At 49.5% G+C, this 25,593-nt stretch overlaps 1 protein-coding gene across 1 annotated transcript in view; it reads left to right on the top strand.

Moving 5' to 3' along the window:
• The window catches only part of DNAH9 (dynein axonemal heavy chain 9), a 233,304-nt gene that overhangs the window by 85,835 nt on the left and 121,876 nt on the right, over positions 1-25,593 (top strand). Inside the window, exons 16-30 of the mRNA XM_072113597.1 lie at positions 672-1,293; positions 1,376-1,598; positions 1,743-1,909; positions 3,457-4,327; positions 6,125-6,255; positions 6,619-6,745; positions 7,631-7,771; positions 8,263-8,388; positions 8,670-8,909; positions 9,207-9,367; positions 10,546-10,702; positions 10,783-10,887; positions 13,989-14,146; positions 14,228-14,366; positions 16,513-16,800. Of these exons, the coding sequence (XP_071969698.1) occupies positions 672-1,293; positions 1,376-1,598; positions 1,743-1,909; positions 3,457-4,327; positions 6,125-6,255; positions 6,619-6,745; positions 7,631-7,771; positions 8,263-8,388; positions 8,670-8,909; positions 9,207-9,367; positions 10,546-10,702; positions 10,783-10,887; positions 13,989-14,146; positions 14,228-14,366; positions 16,513-16,800 (3,656 nt within the window). The remainder of the gene's footprint in view (positions 1-671; positions 1,294-1,375; positions 1,599-1,742; positions 1,910-3,456; positions 4,328-6,124; positions 6,256-6,618; positions 6,746-7,630; positions 7,772-8,262; positions 8,389-8,669; positions 8,910-9,206; positions 9,368-10,545; positions 10,703-10,782; positions 10,888-13,988; positions 14,147-14,227; positions 14,367-16,512; positions 16,801-25,593) is intronic.

Consider the following 25,593-nt stretch of genomic DNA (forward strand, 5'->3'; position numbering starts at 1 on the left):
ACGCTCTCTCCTGTCCCCTCTGTGCTCTGTGTGACGCTCTCTCCTGTCCCCTCTGTACTCTGTGTGACGCTCTCTCCTGTCCCCTCTGTGCTCTGTGTGATGCTCTCTCCTGTAGCTGCTGTGCTCTGTGTGACGCTCTCTTCTATCCCTGCTGTGCTCTGTGTGACGCTCTTTCTCCTGTCCCCTCTGTGCTCTGTGTGATGCTCTCTCCTGTAGCTGCTGTGCTCTGTGTGACGCTCTCTTCTATCCCTGCTGTGCTCTGTGTGACGCTCTCTCTCCTGTCCCCTCTGTGCTCTGTGTGATGCTCTCTCCTGTCCCTGCTGTGCTCTGTGTGACGCTCTCTACCAACCTCCCATGATCCCGAGCTGCTGAGGACAGCAATGTGAGGCTGGCACCTGAGTGGTGGTTATTATTTCTGAGGACACTCCTAGCGGTGGTCCTCCCTGACCAGTGGTGGCCTCGTTGTTACACAAGGATAAGGGGATGCGGTGAAACTAGGGACTTGCGTTACTTGGGGGCGCAGTACTTGAACTTCTAGGTTGGCTGAGGCGGCACAAGTCCCCCAGAGATTTAGACGGGTACAATGACTTTACTTAGTTTTGTTCTCCTAAAAGTCAAGATCGAGGCTGCAAGATCCTTATGACCTGATGTTCCTCTACGTTTCCTTCCAGATTCCAAGACCGGCCTCGCTCCTTTATTTGAAGTGCAGCTGGACCTCCTGGTCCCGGACATGGTTTTCCGACCATCCTTAGACCTTGGAATCAGCGACGGTTTATACGACATGATAGAAGGCCTCATCAATGATATCTACAGAATCTCCTCATTAGTCCCTCGCCTCTCGCTTACCAGCACCTTCCCCAATTACCAGGCAGACATGGAGGACATGGCGGACCTGGCGGACATGCGTAACATCCTGATGGAAAATGTCCAGAACATAATGACCACGTGCACCGAGTACCGGAACTCCTTTGAGCAGTACGCCTACCTGTACGTGGATGACCGCAAGGAGTTCATGCGTCAGTTCCTCCTGTACGGCCATGTGCTGACCCCGGAGGAGATAGAAGCTCATGCCGAGGACGGGGTCCCGGAGACACCCCCCACCCTGCCGCAGTTCAGAGAACAGATAGACTCCTACGAGAAGATCTATGAAGAAGTGAACCAGATGGAGCCCGTCAATGTGTTCGATTGTTGGATGAGGGTGGACGCACATCCCTTTAAATCTTCCCTATTAAACGTGGTCAAGCGGTGGAGCCTGATGTTCAAGCAGCATCTTATTGACCACGTGACAAATAGGTAAGTGATCATGGGGCCTCCCCCTGCAGAATAGGATGTACCATTAAGGAATATCATTCTCATACTGACCTTCTCTCCTCAGTTTGGCTGATCTGGAGGAGTTCATCAAGGTGGCAGAACATGGCTTAAGTAAACAGCTGAAGGAAGGAGACTATAATGGTCTGGTGGAGATAATGGGTCACTTAATGGCCGTTAAGGATCGGCAGAGCAGCACCGATGAGTTGTTTGAGCCCCTAAAGCAGACCATAGAGCTACTGAAGATCTACGAGCAGGAGCTCCCGGATGAGGTCTACAAACAACTTGAGGTCGGTTCACAAAATCTACATTCTTATTGTTTAGGTCACACGACTGTATGAATAATAGACGGGGCCTATTAAACCCTGTGGCGCCAATGACCCGCTCTGCTTTGGCGGATGACGTATTCTGTGTATTTCCTGTTTCATCTAAAGGAACTTCCAGAGAAATGGAACAACATTAAGAAGATGGCCATTACCGTGAAGCAACACGTGGCGCCGCTGCAAGCCAACGAAGTGACGCAGCTCCGCAGGAAGTGCGCGTCCTTCGACGTGGAACAGTTCAACTTCAGAGAGAGGTTCCGCAAGGAGGCGCCATTCAGGTAATGTCAGCGATATAACGCCGCCTGACAAGGTGTGTTCATATACGTATTCATGTGAGAATCAAGGGGAGATGCTGCTGTGCACCAGGGGGGGGCGCTCATCCAGACAGATGTGTGACACTTTGCACATGTCTTGCACAGTACTTGCTGGGTGTTGCATCAGGTCCCGTCCCACCTGCCGTGCGTCATTGTCTCTCCGTGACCATCAGATTATATAGCGGATTCGGACAACTCTTTATATTTACTTTCATGTTATTCCATTGAGCACAGGCAGTCCTCACCTATTGGTTTTTTCCTTTCCATGTACAGTGCGGTGCAAAATCTGCCATTCTTGGGATTTAAATCTTTTACCATCTCTACTTTGTTAATTGCTTCTTAATTTTCCATAGATCCATAATAATCCAGTGGGATCTCACTAGCAGCTCTCCACTTGCTGCAAAACCTCAGCTCCCAGGATACAACAGGGATAGATTTACCAATAATGCAACTCATGCAATTACTTGGAGCTCAGATGATTGGGGGTCCAAGCCCCTGTGCTCTTACAGAACCCACTGCTATAGACCCGCTGCTCTGCCATACATAGTGGAGCTGTGCATTTGTGGACATTACTTTCCTCTGGACCACATTAATGCCAAATAATCTGCTGACTGGTAGCTCTGGTAGCAGCTGGGAATTCCCTGTTTGGAGAGCATTGCACTAGTCGGCACAGATGCAATGTAGTTGTATGTAGCATCATCCATTTGACCATAACAAGGTCTTCCTTTATCAAAAGCCACAAAAAGAACAGAGGCATGAAAAACAGATCAAGCAAATAATATCTTTATTAATAGAAAAATACACCACAAAACATGCTTAAAAAACCTTTAAAAATTGTAAACGAAGTCACAAATGAATGACATCCTCGGGAAAGTGCTGAACACATGATAATGTGCACTGTTCCCGGAACTCAAGCTCCCCCTACTGGCCACAATACAACAATGTACAGAAATAAATATTATAAATGGTGAGCTAATCAAATCTTTTGACCCCTGAGGAAGGTAGCGATTCGCGTGGGGCATCTATCCCCAGCACCCCGCTCTCATGGCCTGAGCATTTAGGTATACAATTTTCTTATTTGCACATGGTTTTGTGCTGATCCTTGAATTGTGTGTCCATCCATTATTGTGTTTCACCCTTCTTTTTGTTGTTATCTTGCATTTGTATGAACTTGTCAAAAGATTTGATTAGCTCACCATTTATAATATTTATTTCTGTACATTGTTGTATACTATATTGTGGCCAGTAGGGGGAGCTGGAGTTCCGGGAACAGTGCACATTATCATGTGTTCAGCACTTTCCCGAGGATGTCATTAATTTGTGACTTCGTTCACAATTTTTAAAGGTTTTTAAGCATGTTTTGTGGTGTATTTTATTTGCTTGATCTATTTTTCATGCCTCTGTTCTTTTTGTGGCTTTTGATTACATATTTTGGCATGTTTTGATCAGTGGTTATTGTTGGGCAGTGCTGGTCCACCTCTTGTGTATAAGGTCTTTCTTTATGTCTCCAGATTTGACAGCATCTCTCCATACCAGACACTGGATCTGAAACATATGGAAATCCAAAAGATGGAGTCCATTATGGCGTCCATCTATGAGTCGGCAGCTTTATTTGAGGTCAACGTTCCAGACTACAAGCAGGTGAAGCAATGTAGGAAGGAAGTGTGTCTGCTCAAGGAGCTGTGGGACATGATCAGCCTGGTGACCTCCAGTATGAACGACTGGCAGACAACAAGGTGGAGAGAGATCAACGTGGAGAACATGGATCTGGAATGTAAGAAGTTTGCAAAGGACATCCGAAATCTGGACAAGGAGATGAGGGCCTGGGACGCCTTCACCGGACTTGACAACCAAGTGAAGAACATACTGACGTCTTTGAGGGCTGTGGCAGAACTTCAGAATCCAGCAATCCGAGAAAGACACTGGAGTCAACTCATGCAAGCCACCGGCGTCCGCTTCACTATGGACGAAGAAACCACTCTGGCCGACCTCCTCAAACTCAATCTCCATAACTTCGAGGATGAGGTCCGTGGCATTGTGGACAAAGCAGTGAAAGAAATGGGCATGGAGAAAGTTCTGAAGGAACTGGATGCCACCTGGAGTGGAATGAACTTCCAGTATGAACCTCACCCCCGAACCAACGTCCCCTTGATCAAATCGGATGAAGAACTCATCGAGACGCTGGAAGACAATCAAGTCCAGCTGCAGAATCTCATGACCTCCAAGTACATTGCCTTCTTCTTAGAAGAGGTCTCAGGCTGGCAGAAGAAGCTGTCCACTGCTGACTCTGTCATCTCCATCTGGTTTGAGGTCCAGAGAACCTGGTCTCATTTGGAGAGTATCTTCATTGGGTCAGACGACATTCGCGCACAACTTCCTGAGGTTAGTGGTCATGTAGTGTGCAGTGCAACCATTGGTTGTCTAGGTCATCCCCTCAGACATGATCAGCACGCTGCTCACCTTAAATACTCTGTTCTTTCAGGGAGGACCCTGTTTTACTAGTGACATCTGGGACTTCTGTCTTACAATGCCCCTGTTACACAGGTCACAGCTTCCCTGAAGGGTCAACATACGTGTCACCTTAAAGGGAACCTGTCAGTCAAACTAACCTACAGTAACTAAACATATCTTAGAAAACTGCTATTATACAGCTGTACAACTATCCCCATATTGTTCCACCAAATGCCTGTAAAGTTCTACAGTCTGTTCGTAAAGTTGACTCAGCTATGCAAATGACCCCATGTGAGTCTGATCATCATTATCCTTTGACTTGAGTCCGGCATATTCATGTTCTTCCATCTCAGCCGTGCCTACAGCTTCCTGATTAACTAGGTGCCTGCTTTCTGCTCAGCAAGACACACACAGTCAGCGTCTCTCTCGTTCTTGAGGGAAGACGTAGCAGAGCTTAGCACGGCTGAGCTGGAAGAACAGGAATATGGATAGATGGTGAATCATCTTTACAAACTTTATAAGTATGGGAAGGAACAATATAGGGATAGTTATACTGTTGTATAATAGCATTTTGTAAAGATAACGTGGGTTACTTTAATTGCAGGTTCCTCTGTGCTGCTGGAAGCAATCTCAATGTTCCCAAGTCCCCCCCCCCCCCGTAGCAGCTTATCGCAGTCTGAGGCCTTTCTGATTGTAAGGAAGAAAGAGACAGATAGTATATTAGTCTTGGGAAGGCCGATGTCTGCGCTGTCCTCCTCCCATCCCCTGCTGCCTCTTCTTCTTCTCCCTCCCTCCCGGCCCAGGCTGTGACTTATTTTATTAGCTGCAGATGAGTGTCACCACGATCCGCAGATTCAGCTGGAAACTTACAGATTCCATCATTTTTCCACTTTACAAAACCACAGCCCGAAGCTTTGTAAAATGGCATTTAGTGCGGCGGAAACTGACAGCAATAAAATCCAAGAAAACAGGAAATATGTTCAGTTCAAATAAAAGACACACACTAAACATCCAGACACCCCAGCAACGCTCCGCCGCCTGTCAGGGAATAGACACAACTTCACACTTCAAATGTGAAATCTATTCATTTTATCTCTTTTTTTTTGGGGGGGGGGGGGGGGGTCTACAGGCTCCCAAATCACCTCACACATAATAGCGGCACAGTGGAGGCTACTTTGTAATGTTTTCAGATTAATATATTCCTTATTTTCCAGTGATTTGTCATTTTTTTAAATTTCAGTTTTTATATTTATGCAGATTATCCTAGCTTTTAGATTTATGCAGATTAGCTTCTTGTGCACTAGGGGCGGGGCTATTTTTTTTTAGTGCATCTGTTTTCTTTCTTTCTATACTTTATTTGTAACAAATTTTTTCAGTCATTGTGTAAAGGGTCCCTGCTGGGTAATGAATAGCAGAATAGGAGGAAACAAGTGCATCGGCAGTTTAGGCCCCGCCCCTAGTGCACAGAGAAGCTCTTTCCATGGTAAATTTAATGACTTTTTTTTTTCCTGAAAATAATGGATTACTGGGAAACGGGCAAACTATGTGATGGTAGACCTCCTTCAAGTAAGTTGCATTCAATTTCTTCTGCATCTGTAAGATCTCTGCTTGCTGTGACTGGTTGTACACATTCAGAACTAGGTAGCCAGTTCTGGTCATATAGCTGAGGGTTGGTGATAGACATGGAAGTACCAAACTTACCCAAGGACTTGTTCTTCTTCTTTCCAGGACTCCAAGAGATTTGAAGGAATTGACACGGACTTCAAAGAGTTGGCCCAAGATGCTAATGGGACCCCAAATGTTGTAGAAGCCACTAACAAGCCGGGGCTATACGACAAGCTGGAGGATATCCAGGGGAGGTAATGCATCGGCTCAGGGGGTCACCCTTCTCCTTTGGATAGGTGATCAGTATCAGATTGATGGGGGCTGACACCCATCACCTCACACCAGCTGAGCCCACAGTGTTCACACTTTACTAAGTACAGCGCTGTACACATTGTAGTGGCTGCACTTGTATGAGGCTGAGCTGCATTAAGCTCATGGTGGCCGATGGATGTGACTTATTGAGGCTCTGCCAGGTGTCAGACCTCTGCCATTATCATTCTCGAATTACAATGCAAATTTTAGGCGTAAACTAAGCAAACTGATATCATGTGCAAAGACAGATGAGACAGTCCCATATACCGTGACTCTGTATACTGACCCTTCATCCTGTCTCCTAGGTTATCTCTATGTGAGAAGGCTTTGGCCGAGTACCTGGACACCAAGAGACTGGCGTTCCCCAGATTTTACTTCATATCCTCGGCCGATTTATTGGACATCCTGTCAAATGGAACCAATCCTGTACTAGTGAGTGTCCAACACTATGGGGGTCATATACTAAGGGCCCGATTCAAGTTTTCCCGACGTGTTACCCGAATATTTCCGATTTGCGCCGATTTTCCCTGTATTGCCCCGGGATTTTGGCGCACGCGATCGGATTGTGGCGCATCGGCTCCGGCATGCACGCGACGGAAATCGGGGGGCGTGGCCGAACAAAAACCCAACGGATTCCGAAAAACCGTTGCATTTAAAATAAAAAAATAGTCGCGGGACTCGCGCTTACCTTCACCAGGTATAGGCTTGTGCAATCCAGCGGAGCTCTGGGAACTTCAGCGCAGCAGCGCCACCTGGTGGATGTTGGAGGAACTGCCTTAGTGAATCCCGGCCGGACCCGAATCCACCGCAGAGAACGCGCCGCTGGATCGCGAACGGACCAGGTAAGTAAATCTGCCCCTATGTATTCACTTTTAAGGTTCACTTGACCTGTTTATGGTGTGTTTACACAAATCTAACATATCATGGCCCTTTCACCTTGGATGTATGTATCAGAGCCTGGACTCTCCGGAGGATCATTCTGCACTCTGGTGGGCCGGCCTAACCTTTTTGATGGGGTTCCTGCACCTGTAACCCAAACCAATCATCCGTTCTGGCACCCTTTTCCTTTCATGGGGGTCTCCTGATTTATTTATCAGCTTGAATGTTAGGGATGGTAGTTATAGTTTATGGTGTCTGTAGCACAGATAGACAATCCTCATCCTGTGCACATATTCAGACCTGACGTACCATCTGCCGTATCGGTGATCTCTCTCTGCAGAACCGACTTGTGATTTCACGGTTATTAAGAACGTTGTTTATAAATGGTGCACAGACTAATGGTGCGTGCGCTCCAACCGTATCTCCCCCTCACCGCAGGTCATGCGCCATCTGTCCAAACTATTCGACAACATGGCAAAGATGAAGTTCAAAGACGGAGAGTCCAAGACCGGCCTGGGCATGTACAGCAAGGAGGATGAATATGTGACGTTCAGCGAGGCGTGTGACTGCAGCGGCCAGGTGAGGGCCACGTTCACACAGAGCGGGAGGGAAATGACACCTGTTACCCATTGGGGACGCATGGGTTAGCTCTGTTCATCCTGCCCTTCCTGGTTCATGATTAGAATGCCAGAATGAGCAGGAAGAGCGACGCACACCGCTCCTAGTCATATGCTAATATGTCAAGTTTACAGCTGATTAAGCGGCCGCGCTCACGCTGGATGGTAACAAGTGTTCTGTGAATATGGGATATCAGAACGCTGTTTATCCGGGGGTTGTCAGCGCCGCTCCCCCAACTCATTAGCAGCTGACAAACGATGTCACTTGCTAATTAGCTCTGAGAACTACATTGTCCCAAAGCAATGTGGTGCTCCGCAGATGACAGCGCTCTGTGATGCTGCTTAATGAACCGATCAGTACATGGAAATGATGTACATAGATAATTCCGTGTATCTTTCATGGAATTTGCAGTAAGGAGGCGTGATGAATTACTTCCGTCTTGTATTGACTAGGTGGAAACCTGGCTGAACCGGGTGCTGGACTCCATGAGGTCTACCGTAAGGCACGAGATGACCGAAGCCGTCACTGCGTATGAGGAGAAGCCCCGGGAGCAGTGGCTGTTTGACTATCCTGCCCAGGTATATATCACAGAGGATATGTGTGCACATCATGTGACTGTAACGTACAGGCCTCACTGATAAAGGAAATGTTACTGCACAATGAAGAGGCACATTGCACCAGATCTTCAGCTTTAACCCATCAATGAACCAGCCTTAAAGGGGTTTTTGGGTTCTCAAACAAGGAGGGCCCAGCTACTGCCCCGGCCTCAGGTGCTTTGTTATGTGACTATTGTTACTACTACAGATGCAGGATAAAGCGTCTGTGTCTCATTTGTGTTGTTGTCCTGCTTCTCTTCCAGGTGGCTCTTACCTGCACACAGATTTGGTGGACCACGGAGGTTGGCATCTCCTTTGCCCGGCTGGAGGAAGGTTATGAGAATGCCATGAAGGAGTATTACAAGAAGCAAGTCAACCAGCTGAACACCCTCATCACGATGCTGATCGGTCAGCTGTCCAAGGGCGACCGGCAGAAAATCATGACCATCTGTACCATCGATGTGCATGCCCGCGACGTGGTTTCTAAAATGATCGCACAGAAGGTTAGTCAGGTCCACTACTTAGTAGTCAGATGGGTGACACTGTGCCGACAGTCCTTGTCATGTTGTACTGAGGATGTCCTTATGATCTAATAGTATAAATGGCCACCCCCTCTAAGGCCTAGGATACAGAAGTGCCAAGCCTGGGATCACATTCACTGTGATTAATACGCAGCCATGGCTTCAGGGGTTAAAGCCTCAGCCATTCAGAGATGTGGTGCCAGGGCCAGGGTGGCTGCTGTAATGTGGTAGGCATAACTTTTACAGATGGAGTGTGACCTGCGTGTCCTCATTTCACAGGTTGACAATGCGCAGGCTTTCGTGTGGCTGTCACAGCTCAGGCACCGCTGGGACGATGACAAGAAGCATTGCTTTGCCAACATCTGTGACGCCCAGTTCCTCTACTCATATGAATATCTTGGCAACACTCCCCGGCTGGTTATCACTCCTCTTACAGACAGGTATGTGCCACTGTGCCAGATCTGCAGAGCAGAGAAGAGTCTGCTACCACAGGGGGCGCTGTCTAATGTCATATTCACAAGAACCCTTAAATCTGTACAGGACCATATACTGTGCATAGCTGGATAATAGGGGCTCCACAACACAGTGGGGCTCATTTACTAAGGATACGTCGGACGCATTTTCGTCGGGATTCCCTTCGATTTCCGTTTTGCGCTGAATTACCCTAGGATTTTGGCGCATGCGATTGGATTTTGGCGCATCGGCACCCAGCTTGCACGCAACAGAAATCGGGGGGCATGGCTGTCGGACAACCCGACTGATTCGGACAAAAAAAAAGGAATTGTCGCAAGATCAAGCACTTACATGCACCGGGAAGAAGAAGGTGAACTCTGGCGGACCTCAGTGCAGAAGCAACAGATGCAGGAACTCGGGCGCATGACCTTAGTGAATCGCGGCAGACCTGAATCGTCATCGGACAACGCACCGCGGGATCACGACAGGACAGGGTAAGTAATTGTGCCCCAGTATGTTCCTTCCACTGGTGCTTCCACTACATTTCATGCCAGCAATGGGTGCCTAAAAAACAGATGTGTGCCTATTACATTTATCTTCATATGAGTGCATTACAACTGCCCCCTAAATAGTGCACGCCAGCCACAGTCACCCCTAAACCAATGCATGCCAATCACAGCTCCCAAATCATATAGTTTTTCTTGATTGCACTACATGTCTAGCTTGTTGTTCACCTCTTTAGACGGACATGCAGAGGTGTCACATGAGTGTTTGCAGGGGGGGGGGGGGTGCTGGATTTGATGGGATTAGATGGGAAGAGACCTGCGATTATAGATAATAGTTAGGGTTCTGGTACAGATCTAGCATTGGGTCCAGCAGCTTTATGTTACACCTCTCTGACCCCTCCATTGCAATCACATCGTGGTCACATTCTGCACACTGTGCTCTTCCTTTTGGCCAATCTGGCGGATGTTGAGGGATCACTTTAGCTGGAGTTAGTCATGGGGGGTACTTGGCTTGAAAAGATTGATAACCCTGGTGTAACCCACTCCCCAACCTAATAGTAACCAACATCAGTGTATGCACAGCGTGTCCTGAGCTGAGCCTGCACCTTCCACACTGGAGACTGTACACAGCTGTAGTTCTGTTACTGTGTTCCTTCCAGATGTTACATCACTCTGACCCAGTCCCTTCATCTCACCATGAGCGGAGCCCCTGCCGGACCAGCTGGTACTGGAAAGACTGAAACCACTAAAGATTTGGGCCGAGCGCTTGGCATCATGGTTTATGTCTTCAACTGCTCTGAACAGATGGACTACAAGGTAAGTGTCCTGGTAATGGCCTTCAGCATACGCTGGAGATCATCAATGCTCCTATGTCACCGTGTTCTTCTATCTTCCAGTCGTGTGGAAACATCTACAAGGGTCTCTCCCAGACCGGGGCCTGGGGTTGTTTTGATGAGTTCAACCGGATCTCGGTGGAGGTGTTGTCTGTGGTCGCTGTGCAGGTAAGTGGAGGTCCAGCTAGAGGGTCCGTCTAGGATTGGTGACACCTGGCATTGCCATTACAGTCACATTGCAAGTTTCAAAGCTGCAATACCAAGCACAGCCACTACAACATGATGAGCAGTAGACAGACCACAGCTTTATATATGAGACTCGTGTTACTAGTCCTTTGTGGAACAAGGGATCAGATCTGGCCCCATCGCTATGGAGGTCTCTGTCTGTATTGATATTCAATGTTGTCCTCTCCTGGATCACTACACCCACCGGCTTATGTCACTCCTGTCCTGAAATACTCTGTACTGCTGCTCAGCATAAAGGGACCAGCTCAGCCATAACTATAAAGTGCATTGGTGACATCAGTCAGGACCCCTCTGATCTCAGAGACCCCCATACTGTGCATGGGTTGTACACCACTCCGGCTCCTCCGCTAGGTCTCCATAGAGCGGTGTACAGGACACACAGTGACGCGTGTGCTCAGCCCGAGCCTCGTGATTGATTACCGTGCGCTCACCTATACGGACGTGTTCTCTTCATCTGTAGCTGCAGAGCATTGTGGGAAGTTCCTAGTCTCCACATTGAGGCAACCTTTACAGATGTGAGACCTTTGTGAGTGATGCCTGTGGGGTCCCCGGGGAGATGTAGAAGCCAGTGTAAAGGTCACCGTTTATTCCACTTTTCTTCCCATCATCTTGGCTGTCAGGATTCTGCACCGAGGGTTTAACTCTGATTTTCTTTCCACCAATCTGCACTTATTAGATCAACAAAGAGACAGGACTTCTGAAGAAGAGGGAATCTGTCAGCAGCGTTGACAGTGTTATGTATTGTCCCCGGAGAGATGTGTAGTCAGACCTTGGTGTATGTTATAAGCAGAAGTAGCACTGTTAAAAACTGATTTATTTATTTAGGTATTGAAATGTGTTCTCACACTGCTGTGCTCTTAGCTCTCTACATTTACCAGTTTCACAGCCCCTTCTCTCTGCTTTACTGTAGAAGTCAACCAGAAGCCGGCTACAGCTTTTACTCAGAGTAGAGAGAAGCACCTGTACAGCTCAGCAGGTTGAGGACTTTACACTTGGAGAAACTACAGTCCAGGAATATAAATCCATATATCACAGTCCTGCTGCTACTAACAACATACACAAAGGTCTTACACATCTCTCCAGGGACAATACCAAACACTGGCTGCAGAGATCACAGAGCACAGCAGTGTGGGGTCTGATTACACACCTCTTTCCAGGGGTTATACATAAAACAGGCTGCAGAGAGCACAGAGCACAGCAGTGTGAGGTCTGATTACACATCTCTCCAGGGACAATACATAACACTGGCTGCAGAGAGCACAGAGCACAGCAGTGTGAGGTCTGATTACACATCTCTCCAGGGACAATACATAACACTGGCTGCAGAGAGCACAGAGCACAGCAGTGTGCGGTCTGATTACACATCTCTCCAGGGACAATACATACCACTGGCTGCAGAGAGCACAGAGCACAGCAGTGTGAGGTCTGATTACACATCTCTCCAGGGACAATACATACCACTGGCTGCAGAGAGCACAGAGCACAGCAGTGTGAGGTCTGATTACACATCTCTCCAGGGACAGTACATAACACTGGCTGCAGAGAGCACAGAGCACAGCAGTGTGAGGTCTGATCACACATCTCTCCAGGGACAATACATAACACTGGGTGCAGAGAGCACAGAGCACAGCAGTGTGAGGTCTGATTACACATCTCTCCAGGGACAATACATAGCACTGGCTGCAGAGAGCACAGAGCACAGCAGTGTGAGGTCTGATTACACATCTCTCCAGGGACAATACATAACACTCACTGCAGAGAGCACAGAGCACAGCAGTGTGAGGTCTGATTACACATCTCTCCAGGGACAATACATAACACTGGGTGCAGAGAGCACAGAGCACAGCAGTGTGAGGTCTGATTACACATCTCTCCAGGGACAATACATAGCACTGGCTGCAGAGAGCACAGAGCACAGCAGTGTGAGGTCTGATTACACATCTCTCCAGGGACAATACATAACCCTCACTGCAGAGAGCACAGAGCACAGCAGTGTGAGGTCTGATTACAGATATTTCCAGGGACAATACATAACACTGGCTACTGAGAGCACAGAGCACAGCAGTGTGAGGTCTGATTACACATCTCTCCAGGGACTATACATAACACTGGCTGCAGAGAGCACAGAGCACAGCAGTGTGAGGTCTGATTACACATCTCTCCAGGGACAATACATAACACTGGCAGCAGAGAGCACAGAACACAGCAGTGTGAGGTCTGATTACACATCTCTCCAGGTACAATACATAACACTGGCTGCAGAGAGCACAGAACACAGCAGTGTGAGGTCTGATTACACATCTCTCCAGGGACTATACATAACACTGGCAGCAGAGAGCACAGAGCACAGCAGTGTGAGGTCTGATTACACATCTCTCCAGGGACAATACATAACACTGGCAGCAGAGAGCACAGAACACAGCAGTGTGAGGTCTGATTACACATCTCTCCAGGGACAATACATAACACTGGCTGCAGAGAGCACAGAGCACAGCAGTGTGAGGTCTGATTACACATCTCTCCAGGGACAATACATAACACTGGCTGCAGAGAGCACAGAACACAGCAGTGTGAGGTCTGATTACAGATATTTCCAGGGACAATACATAACACAGGCTGCAGAGAGCACAGAGCACAGCAGTGTGAGGTCTGATTACACATCTCTCCAGGGACAATGCACAACAATGGCTACAGAGAGCACATTGCACAGCAGTGTGACAGCAGACTTCATGGTCACATGTGTTGACAGATCCCATTCAAAGCAAGCCTCTGATCAGCTGTTTACATCACAGTATATTAGGAGCCTGAAGCAGACAGCGCCATACACTCTACTGTGGCCATGATGCACTATTACAGCTCCTATTCATATGAAGGGGTGCTGGCCTGCAATAGCACAGTCAGGCCTCTGCACCGCATATAGAGCTGTGCTGCAAGCAGCTTGTCAGACCTCAGCAATCTGTAATCAATGACGTATCCTGAGAATAGGCCCCTATATGTCAGATATTTCTGAATGTATGTTACAGGTGAAGTGTATACAAGACGCCATCCGGGACAAGAAAAAGAGATTCAACTTCCTGGGAGAAGAGATCAATCTCATTCCCTCAGTGGGGATCTTCATCACCATGAACCCAGGCTACGCCGGCCGAACTGAGCTTCCCGAAAACCTCAAGGCCTTGTTTAGGTAAGAGACATCACATACGTGCAAGACAGGAGGATGAACCTTAAAATGTCAGTAAGTGACCTTATTGACCTGTGCACCCAGGCCCTGCGCTATGGTCGTCCCCGATTTTGAGTTAATCTGTGAGATCATGTTGGTGGCTGAAGGATTTATCGAAGCCCGACTGCTGGCCCGGAAGTTTATCACCCTGTACCAGCTCTGCAAGGAACTTCTGTCTAAACAGGTAAGTGCACGCTAAGGTAACATGGACACTGACCCCTTACATTTTGCAGAGGATTTGCCCTCTCTGAATGGGAAAGGAGAAATCCTCTGCAAAATCCACTGCAAATCCACATGCGTTACAGCCCCATAGACCCTCAGCAATCACCGCACACCTGTCACAGGCCTCACCCCTCAGTCTTCACCTCTCACTATTGTATACCCCGCGTCCTCCATACAGCGCTGAGCCTGGCAGAGCACTCCTGAGAGCAGTCATTACCCGGCGGCATGCTTGGCCAGACACTCACTGCCGTTACTTTAATGCTGAATCCGTAACTTCGTTCATCTTTCTTCTGCTACATAAAGGTTACAGTATCAAACCAGCTTTGCCGGGACCGGCGTGTGACATTGTAATTTAGCAGCGGAGCAGAACAATCTATCCTCTTTTCCGTGGCTCATTGAAGCGGCCAGTCCTGCCGCTCCGGTACAATACTGTACGTGACAAAAGGTCCCATTGATTTAAAAGGCAGACACTTTTGTGCGAGATACGAGAACGGACGCTTAAAGGTTGTTTGAAGTTTAAAGCGTTTCTAGTTGTATCAAGAGCTAAAGAGAGGACGAGCCGAGCGCCGGGAGATCAGTACCGCACCGCTGAACAGCTCCGTCCTGCATCCACGGTTTATATATGGACCCACATTTACTTGTATCGTTCAATTAGCTGAAGATGACATTAAAGACGTCCTGCCACCCTCAAAATCTGCACTAGGAGCTGCTTACTAAAGTAAAGTGTTACACTGTTAGCGCTGCATTCAAATTGGTCCGGTGTATTCATGAGGGGTGGGTTTAGGGGCGGTGACTGCCGCGTGCCGGCCTATGGAGCGAGCGGGACAGTCCAGGGAAGAGGCAGCGCCTCGGACCGCCCCCCTCATGAATACGCCAGACCGCTTTGAGAGTGGTCCTGCGTTTGTAGTGCACAGCGCAGCAGTGATAGATAGCCTTATCGAAGGTTTCCGATAACACTAACAGTGTAACACTGCTGCATCTGCTTTAGTACTAAAGTAAGCAGCTCCTAGTTCAGTTTTTTGAGGGTGACAGGTCCTCTTTAAAGGAAATCTACCATCAAAATCCATCATGATAAACCAGGGGCACTAACTCATAGATCCAGGCATTATGCTTATGAGCCAGAAGGGCTAATGGGGGGGGGTGTTAACAGAGCACCTCTGTGAAGCAGCTTCACAGGCTGTTACATGGTGCAGCAGCTTCACAGGCTTTTACACTGTGCAGGAGGAGTCTGTAAAACAGTCTTGTCAAGCTGCAGCAAGGAAGTGCCCTGGTAACCCCGCCCCAGAGCACTTCTGGATCAGTAGCATAACTTTTCAAGTTGATTTTAGAAGGAAGGATCCACGGGGTGAAAAATATAATGAGATGACCACAGTCAGGGTGCCTGGATCTATGAGTAATGTCCCCGGCTTGTCATGATGGATATTGATGGGTAATTAGGTAAGTATAACTCTGTTTCTGTCAGTGAATAGGCACAATTATTGTCTATAACCATTATACCTCACCCTCGATGGTGCCCTCTAAGTGCTTGCGATTGACCATCAGGCCTAAAGCTGGTAGTGTTCATGGGTTTGGGCTTGTGCCCTTAAATCTGTCAGCTATTCCCATTTTTTTATAGTAGTTTAAAGGCACCTTAACAAAGGTGATTTGATCGAGTCCAAATCCCAATTCAGTCCTGAAACGGGTCATGTTGAAGGACACAAGAACATGGCCAGACTACAGCTGTCTAAGGCGCCTTTACCTGTGGGAAGGTACCTGAGCAATAAGGTTCCTTCCTTTCTAGTTCTAGCCAAGGTTTTCTCTTATTTTAGCCTAGTCCAGCCTCAAGCTTTTCACCTTTAAGGGTGCCAGACGACCACCTAGACTTTACCCTAATGGTGCTACCGTCATAACAATCTATGCAATCATAGTCTAGGCTGGAGGCAAGTGTAGCATACCCTCAGCTGTGAGAAGTCACCAGAAGGTTCCCAGAGATCTTGGAATTGATGAGAAACAATAACACAACTTGGAGCTGTGCACAAGTTTTCATCATTCTTTTTAAGTATATTGGGAACCACTTACGTGATATATTGTATTTTTCATATACTTTTTCCTGTACATTTTGCATATAGGACCACTACGACTGGGGCTTGAGAGCTATCAAATCTGTCTTGGTGGTAGCCGGCTCCCTGAAGAGAGGAGACCCCGATCGTCCTGAAGATCAGGTCCTCATGAGGGCGCTGCGGGACTTCAACATTCCCAAGATTGTCACGGATGACATGCCCGTCTTCATGGGCCTGATCGGAGATCTCTTCCCAGCGCTGGATGTGCCCAGGAAGCGCGATATGGATTTTGAGACATTTGTAAAGCAGGCGGTGCTGGACCTCAAGCTGCAGGCAGAGGACAACTTTGTACTGAAGGTAAAACACGTACAGTATGACTGTGACAAGCACATATACAAATATACAATATTTAGCTACACACTTACCCCCATCAGCCTAGTGCCCCCTCAGTGACCACAGTACAGTATAGTGCCCCCCTCAGTGACCACAGTACAGTATAGTGCCCCCCTCAGTGACCACAGTACAGTATAGTGCCCCCCTCAGTGACTACAGTACAGTATAGTGCCCCCCTCAGTGACTACAGTACAGTATAGTGCCCCCCTCAGTGACCACAGTACAGTATACTGCCCCCCTCAGTGATCACAGTACAGTATAGTGCCCCCCTCAGTGACCACAGTACAGTATAGTGCCCCCCTCAGTGACCACAGTACAGTATAGTGCCCCCCTCAGTGACCACAGTACAGTATAGTGCCCCCCTCAGTGACTACAGTACAGTATAGTGCCCCCCTCAGTGATCACAGTACAGTATAGTGCCCCCCTCAGTGACTACAGTACAGTATAGTGCCCCCCTCAGTGATCACAGTACAGTATAGTGCCCCCCTCAGTGACCACAGTACAGTATAGTGCCCCCCTCAGTGACCACAGTACAGTATAGTGCCCCCCTCAGTGACCACAGTACAGTATAGTGCCGCCCTCAGTGACCACAGTACAGTATAATGCCCCCCTCAGTGACCACAGTACAGTATAGTGTCCTCTCAGTGACCACAGTACAGTATAGTGCTCCCCTCAGTGATCACAGTACAGTATAGTGCCACCCTCAGTGACCACAGTACAGTATAGTGCCCCCCTCAGTGACCACAGTACAGTATAGTGCCCCCCTCAGTGACCACAGTACAGTATAGTGCCCCCCTCAGTGACCACAGTACAGTATAGTGCCCCCCTCAGTGACCACAGTACAGTATAGTGCCCCCTCAGTGACCACAGTACAGTATAGTGCCCCCCTCAGTGACCACAGTACAGTATAGTGCCGCCCTCAGTGACCACAGTACAGTATAATGCCCCCCTCAGTGACCACAGTACAGTATAGTGTCCTCTCAGTGACCACAGTACAGTATAGTGCTCCCCTCAGTGATCACAGTACAGTATAGTGCCACCCTCAGTGACCACAGTACAGTATACTGCCCCCCTCAGTGACCACAGTACAGTATAGTGCCCCCCTCAGTGACCACAGTACAGTATACTGCCCCCCTCAGTGACCACAGTACAGTATAGTGCCCCCCTCAGTGACCACAGTACAGTATAGTGCCCCCTCAGTGACCACAGTACAGTATAGTGCCCCCCTCAGTGACCACAGTACAGTATAGTGTCCTCTCAGTGACCACAGTACAGTATACTGCCCCCCTCAGTGACCACAGTACAGTATACTGCCCCCCTCAGTGACCACAGTACAGTATAGTGTCCTCTCAGTGACCACAGTACAGTATACTGCCCCCCTCAGTGACCACAGTACAGTATAGTGTCCCCTCAGTGACCACAGTACAGTATAGTGCCCCCCTCAGTGATCACAGCACAGTATAGTGCCCCCCTCAGTGACCACAGTACAGTATAGTGCCCCCCTCAGTGACCACAGTACAGTATACTGCCCCCCTCAGTGACCACAGTACAGTATAGTGTCCCCTCAGTGATCACAGCACAGTATAGTGCCCCCCTCAGTGACCACAGTACAGTATAGTGCCCCCCTCAGTGACCACAGTACAGTATAGTGTCCTCTCAGTGACCACAGTACAGTATAGTGCTCCCCTCAGTGATCACAGTACAGTATAGTGCCGCCCTCAGTGACCACAGTACAGTATACTGCCCCCCTCAGTGACCACAGTACAGTATAGTGCCCCCCTCAGTGATCACAGCACAGTATAGTGCCCCCCTCAGTGACCACAGTACAGTATAGTGCCCCCCTCAGTGACCACAGTACAGTATAGTGCCCCCCTCAGTGACCACAGTACAGTATAGTGCCCCCCTCAGTGACCACAGTACAGTATAGTGCCCCCCTCAGTGATCACAGTACAGTATAGTGCCCCCCTCAGTGACCACAGTACAGTATAGTGCCCCCCTCAGTGATCACAGTACAGTATAGTGTCCCCTCAGTGACCACAGTACAGTATACTGCCCCCCTCAGTGATCACAGTACAGTATAGTGCCCCCCTCAGTGACCACAGTACAGTATAGTTCCCCCTCAGTGACCACAGTACAGTATAGTGCCCCCCTCAGTGACCACAGTACAGTATAGTGCCCCCCTCAGTGACCACAGTACAGTATAGTGTCCTCTCAGTGACCACAGTACAGTATAGTGCCCCCCTCAGTGACCACAGTACAGTATAGTGCCCCCCTCAGTGACCACAGTACAGTATAGTGTCCTCTCAGTGACCACAGTACAGTATAGTGCTCCCCTCAGTGATCACAGTACAGTATAGTGCCGCCCTCAGTGACCACAGTACAGTATACTGCCCCCCTCAGTGACCACAGTACAGTATAGTTCCCCCCTCAGTGACCACAGTACAGTATAGTGCCCCCCTCAGTGACCACAGTACAGTATACTGCCCCCCTCAGTGACCACAGTACAGTATAGTGCCCCCCTCAGTGACCACAGTACATTATAGTGCCCCCCTCAGTGATCACAGTACAGTATAGTGCCCCCCTCAGTGACCACAGTACAGTATGGTGCCCCCCTCAGTGACAGCACAGTATAGTATAGTGCCCCCCTCAGTGATCACAGTACAGTATAGTGCCCCCCTCAGTGACCACAGTACAGTTTAGTGCCCCCCTCAGTGACCACAGTACAGTATAGTGCCCCCCTCAGTGACCACAGTACAGTATACTGCCCCCCTCAGTGACCACAGTACAGTATAGTGCCCCCCTCAGTGACCACAGTACAGTATACTGCCCCCCTCAGTGACCACAGTACAGTATAGTGTCCCCTCAGTGATCACAGCACAGTATAGTGCCCCCCTCAGTGACCACAGTACAGTATAGTGCCCCCCTCAGTGACCACAGTACAGTATAGTGTCCTCTCAGTGACCACAGTACAGTATAGTGCTCCCCTCAGTGATCACAGTACAGTATAGTGTCCCCTCAGTGACCACAGCACAGTATAGTGCCCCCCTCAGTGATCACAGTACAGTATAGTGTCCCCTCAGTGACCACAGCACAGTATAGTGCCCCCCTCAGTGACCACAGTACAGTATACTGCCCCCCTCAGTGATCACAGCACAGTATAGTGCCCCCCTCAGTGACCACAGTACAGTATAGTGTCCCCCTCAGTGACCACAGTACAGTATAGTGCCCCCCTCAGTGATCACAGTACAGTATAGTGCCCCCCTCAGTGACCACAGTACAGTTTAGTGCCCCCCTCAGTGATCACAGTACAGTATAGTGTCCTCTCAGTGATCACAGTACAGTATAGTACCCCCCTCAGTGACCACAGTACAGTATAGTGCCCCCCTCAGTGACCACAGTACAGTATAGTGCCCCCCTCAGTGATCACAGTACAGTATACTGCCCCCCTCAGTGTTCACAGTACAGTATAGTGCCCCCTCAGTGATCACAGTACAGTATAGTGCCCCCCTCAGTGATCACAGTACAGTATACTGCCCCCCTCAGTGATCACAGTACAGTATAGTGCCCCCCTCAGTGATCACAGTACAGTATAGTGCCCCCTCAGTGATCACAGTACAGTATAGTGCCCCCCTCAGTGACCACAGTACAGTATACTGCCCCCCTCAGTGATCACAGTACAGTATAGTGCCCCCCTCAGTGACCACAGTACAGTATAGTGCCCCCCTCAGTGACCACAGTACAGTATAGTGCCCCCTCAGTGACCACAGTACAGTATAGTGCCCCCCTCAGTGACCACAGTACAGTATAGTGTCCTCTCAGTGACCACAGTACAGTATACTGCCCCCCTCAGTGACCACAGTACAGTATAGTGTCCCCTCAGTGACCACAGTACAGTATAGTGCCCCCCTCAGTGATGACAGCACAGTATAGTGCCCCCCTCAGTGACCACAGTACAGTATAGTGCCCCCCTCAGTGACCACAGTACAGTATAGTGCCCCCCTCAGTGACCACAGTACAGTATAGTGTCCCCTCAGTGATCACAGCACAGTATAGTGCCCCCCTCAGTGACCACAGTACAGTATAGTGCCCCCCTCAGTGACCACAGTACAGTATACTGCCCCCCCTCAGTGATCACAGTACAGTATAGTGTCCCCTCAGTGACCACAGCACAGTATAGTGCCCCCCTCAGTGACCACAGCACAGAATACTGCCCCCCTCAGTGATCACAGCACAGTATAGTGCCCCCCTCAGTGACCACAGTACAGTATAGTGCCCCCCTCAGTGACCACAGTACAGTATAGTGCCCCCCTCAGTGATCACAGTACAGTATACTGCCCCCCTCAGTGATCACAGTACAGTATAGTGTCCTCTCAGTGATCACAGTACAGTATAGTACCCCCCTCAGTGATCACAGTACAGTATACTGCCCCCCTCAGTGATCACAGTACAGTATAGTGCCCCCTCAGTGATCACAGTACAGTATAGTGCCCCCCTCAGTGATCACAGTACAGTATACTGCCCCCCTCAGTGATCACAGTACAGTATAGTGCCCCCCTCAGTGATCACAGTACAGTATAGTGCCCCCTCAGTGATCACAGTACAGTATAGTGCCCCCCTCAGTGACCACAGTACAGTATACTGCCCCCCTCAGTGATCACAGTACAGTATAGTGCCCCCCTCAGTGACCACAGTACAGTATAGTGCCCCCTCAGTGACCACAGTACATTATAGTGCCCCCCTCAGTGACCACAGTACAGTATAGTGTCCTCTCAGTGACCACAGTACAGTATACTGCCCCCCTCAGTGACCACAGTGCAGTATAGTGTCCCCTCAGTGACCACAGTACAGTATAGTGCCCCCCTCAGTGACCACAGTACAGTATAGTGCCCCCCTCAGTGACCACAGTACAGTATAGTGCCCCCCTCAGTGATCACAGTACAGTATAGTGTCCCCTCAGTGACCACAGCACAGTATAGTGCCCTCCTCAGTGACCACAGTACAGTATAGTGTCCCCTCAGTGATCACAGCACAGTATAGTGCCCCCCTCAGTGACCACAGTACAGTATAGTGCCCCCCTCAGTGACCACAGTACAGTATACTGCCCCCCTCAGTGATCACAGTACAGTATAGTGTCCCCTCAGTGACCACAGCACAGTATAGTGCCCCCCTAAGTGACCACAGTACAGTATACTGCCCCCCTCAGTGATCACAGCACAGTATAGTGCCCCCCTCAGTGACCACAGTACAGTATAGTGCACCCCTCAGTGACCACAGTACAGTATAGTGTCCTCTTAGTGACCACAGTACAGTATACTGCCCCCCTCAGTGACAGCACAGTACAGTATAGTGTCCCCTCAGTGACCACAGTACAGTATAATGCCCCCCTCAGTGATCACAGTACAGTATAGTGCCCCCTCAGTGACCACAGTACAGTATAGTGCCCCCCTCTGACCACAGTACAGTATACTGCCCCCCTCAGTGATCACAGTACAGTATAGTGTCCCCTCAGTGACCACAGCACAGTATAGTGCCCCCCTCAGTGACCACAGTACAGTATACTGCCCCCCTCAGTGATCACAGCACAGTATAGTGCCCCCCTCAGTGACCACAGTACAGTATAGTGCCCCCCTCAGTGACCACAGTACAGTATAGTGTCCTCTCAGTGACCACAGTACAGTATACTGCCCCCCTCAGTGATCACAGTACAGTATAGTGTCCCCTCAGTGACCACAGCACAGTATAGTGCCCCCCTCAGTGACCACAGTACAGTATACTGCCCCCCTCAGTGATCACAGCACAGTATAGTGCCCCCCTCAGTGACCACAGTACAGTATAGTGCCCCCCTCAGTGACCACAGTACAGTATAGTGTCCCCTCAGTGACCACAGTACAGTATACTGCCCCCCTCAGTGACCACAGTACAGTATACTGCCCCCCTCAGTGATCACAGCACAGTATAGTGCCCCCCTCAGTGACCACAGTACAGTATAGTGCCCCCCTCAGTGACCACAGTACAGTATAGTGCCCCCCTCAGTGACCACAGTACAGAATAGTACCCCCCTCAGTGACCACAGTACAGTATAGTGTCCCCTCAGTGACCACAGTAAAGTATACTGCCCCCCTCAGTGACCACAGTACAGTATAGTGTCCCCGCAGTGACAGTACAGTATAGTGCCCCCCTCAGTGACCACAGTACAGTATAGTGCCCCCCTCAGTGACCACAATACAGTATAGTGCCCCTCTCAGTGATCACAGTACAGTATAGTGCCCCCCTCAGTGATCACAGTACAGTATAGTGTCCCCTCAGTGACCACAATACAGTATAGTGCCCCTCTCAGTGATCACAGTACAGTATAGTGCCCCCCTCAGTGATCACAGTACAGTATAGTGTCCCCTCAGTGACCACAATACAGTATAGTGCCCCTCTCAGTGATCACAGTACAGTATAGTACCCCCCTCAGTGATCACAGTACATTATAGTGCCCCCCTCAGTGATCACAGTACATTATAGTGCCCCCCTCAGTGACCACAGTACAGTATAGTGCCCCCCTCAGTGACCACAGTACAGTATAGTGCCCCCCTCAGTGATCACAGTACATTATAGTGCCCCCCTCAGTGACCACAGTACAGTATAGTGCCCCCCTCAGTGATCACAGTACAGTATAGTGCCGCCCTCAGTGACCACAGTACAGTATAGTGCCCCCTCAGTGATCACAGTACAGTATAGTGCCCCTCTCAGTGATCACAGTACAGTATAGTACCCCCCTCAGTGATCACAGTACAGTATAGTGCCCCCCCTCAGTGACCACAGTACAGTATAGTGCCCCCCTCAGTGACCACAGTACAGCCTAGTGCCCCCTCAGTGATCACAGTACAGTATAGTGCCCCCCTCAGTGACCACAGTACAGTATAGTGCCCCCCTCAGTGACCACAGTACAGTATAGTGCCCCCCTCAGTGATCACAGTACAGTATAGTGCCGCCCTCAGTGACCACAGTACAGTATAGTGTCCCCTCAGTGACAGCACAGTACAGTATAGTGCCCCCCTCAGTGACCACAGTACAGTATAGTGCCCCTCTCAGTGATCACAGTACAGTATAGTACCCCCCTCAGTGATCACAGTACATTATAGTGCCCCCCTCAGTGACCACAGTACAGTATAGTGCTCCCCTCAATGATCACTGTAGAGTATAGTGCCCCCCTCAGTGACCACAGTACAGTATAGTGTCCCCTCAGTGACAGCACAGTACAGTATAGTGCCCCCCTCAGTGACCACAGTACAGTGTAGTGCCCCCCTCAGTGATCACAGTACAGTATAGTGCCCCCCTCAGTGACCACAGTACAGCCTAGTGCCCTCTCAGTGATCACAATACAGTATAGTGCCCCCCTCAGTGACCACAGTACAGTATAGTGCCCCCCTCAGTGACCACAGTACAGTATAGTGCCCCCCTCAGTGACAGCACAGTACATTATAGTTCCCCCCTCAGTGATCACAGTACAGTTTAATGCCCCCCTCAGTGATCACAGTACAGTATAATGTCCCCCTCAGTGACCACAGTACAGTATAGTGCTCCCCTCAGTGATCACAGTACAGTATACTGCCCCCTCAGTGACCACAGTACAGTATAGTGCCCCCCTCAGTGACCACAGTACAGTATAGTGTCCCCTCAGTGACCGCACAGTACAGTATAGTGCCCCCCTCAGTGACCACAGTACAGTATAGTGCCCCCCTCAGTGATCACAGTACATTATAGTGCCCCCCTCAGTGACCACAGTACAGTATAGTGCCCCCCTCAGTGACCACAGTACAGCCTAGTGCCCCGTCAGTGATCACAGTACAGTATAGTGCCCCCCTCAGTGACCACAGTACAGTATAGTGCCCCCCTCAGTGACCACAGTACAGTATAGTGCCCCCCTCAGTGATCACAGTACATTATAGTGCCCCCCTCAGTGACCACAGTACAGTATAGTGTCCTCTCAGTGACCACAGTACAGTATAGTGCCCCCCTCAGTGACCACAGTACAGTATAGTGCCCCCTCAGTGACCACAGTACAGTATAGTGCCCCCTCAGTGACCACAGTACAGTATAGTGCCCCCCTCAGTGACCACAGTACAGTATAGTGCCCCCCTCAGTGACCACAGTACAGTATAGTGCCCCCTCAGTGACCACAGTACAGTATAGTGCCCCCCTCAGTGACCACAGTACAGTATAGTGCCCCCTCAGTGACCACAGTACAGTATAGTGCCCCCCTCAGTGACCACAGTACAGCCTAGTGCCCCGTCAGTGATCACAGTACAGTATAGTGCCCCCCTCAGTGACCACAGTACAGTATAGTGCCCCCCTCAGTGACCACAGTACAGTATAGTGCCCCCCTCAGTGATCACAGTACATTATAGTGCCCCCCTCAGTGACCACAGTACAGTATAGTGTCCTCTCAGTGACCACAGTACAGTATAGTGCCCCCCTCAGTGACCACAGTACAGTATAGTGCCCCCTCAGTGACCACAGTACAGTATAGTGCCCCCCTCAGTGACCACAGTACAGTATAGTGTCCTCTCAGTGACCACAGTACAGTATAGTGCCCCCCTCAGTGACCACAGTACAGTATAGTGCCCCCTCAGTGACCACAGTACAGTATAGTGCCCCCCTCAGTGACCACAGTACAGTATAGTGCCCCCCTCAGTGATCACAGTACATTATAGTGCCCCCCTCAGTGACCACAGTACAGTATAGTACCCCCCTCAGTGACCACAGTAC

The sequence above is a fragment of the Engystomops pustulosus genome, chromosome 6, assembly GCF_040894005.1.
Source record: "Engystomops pustulosus chromosome 6, aEngPut4.maternal, whole genome shotgun sequence".
Classification (NCBI taxonomy): domain Eukaryota; kingdom Metazoa; phylum Chordata; class Amphibia; order Anura; family Leptodactylidae; genus Engystomops; species Engystomops pustulosus.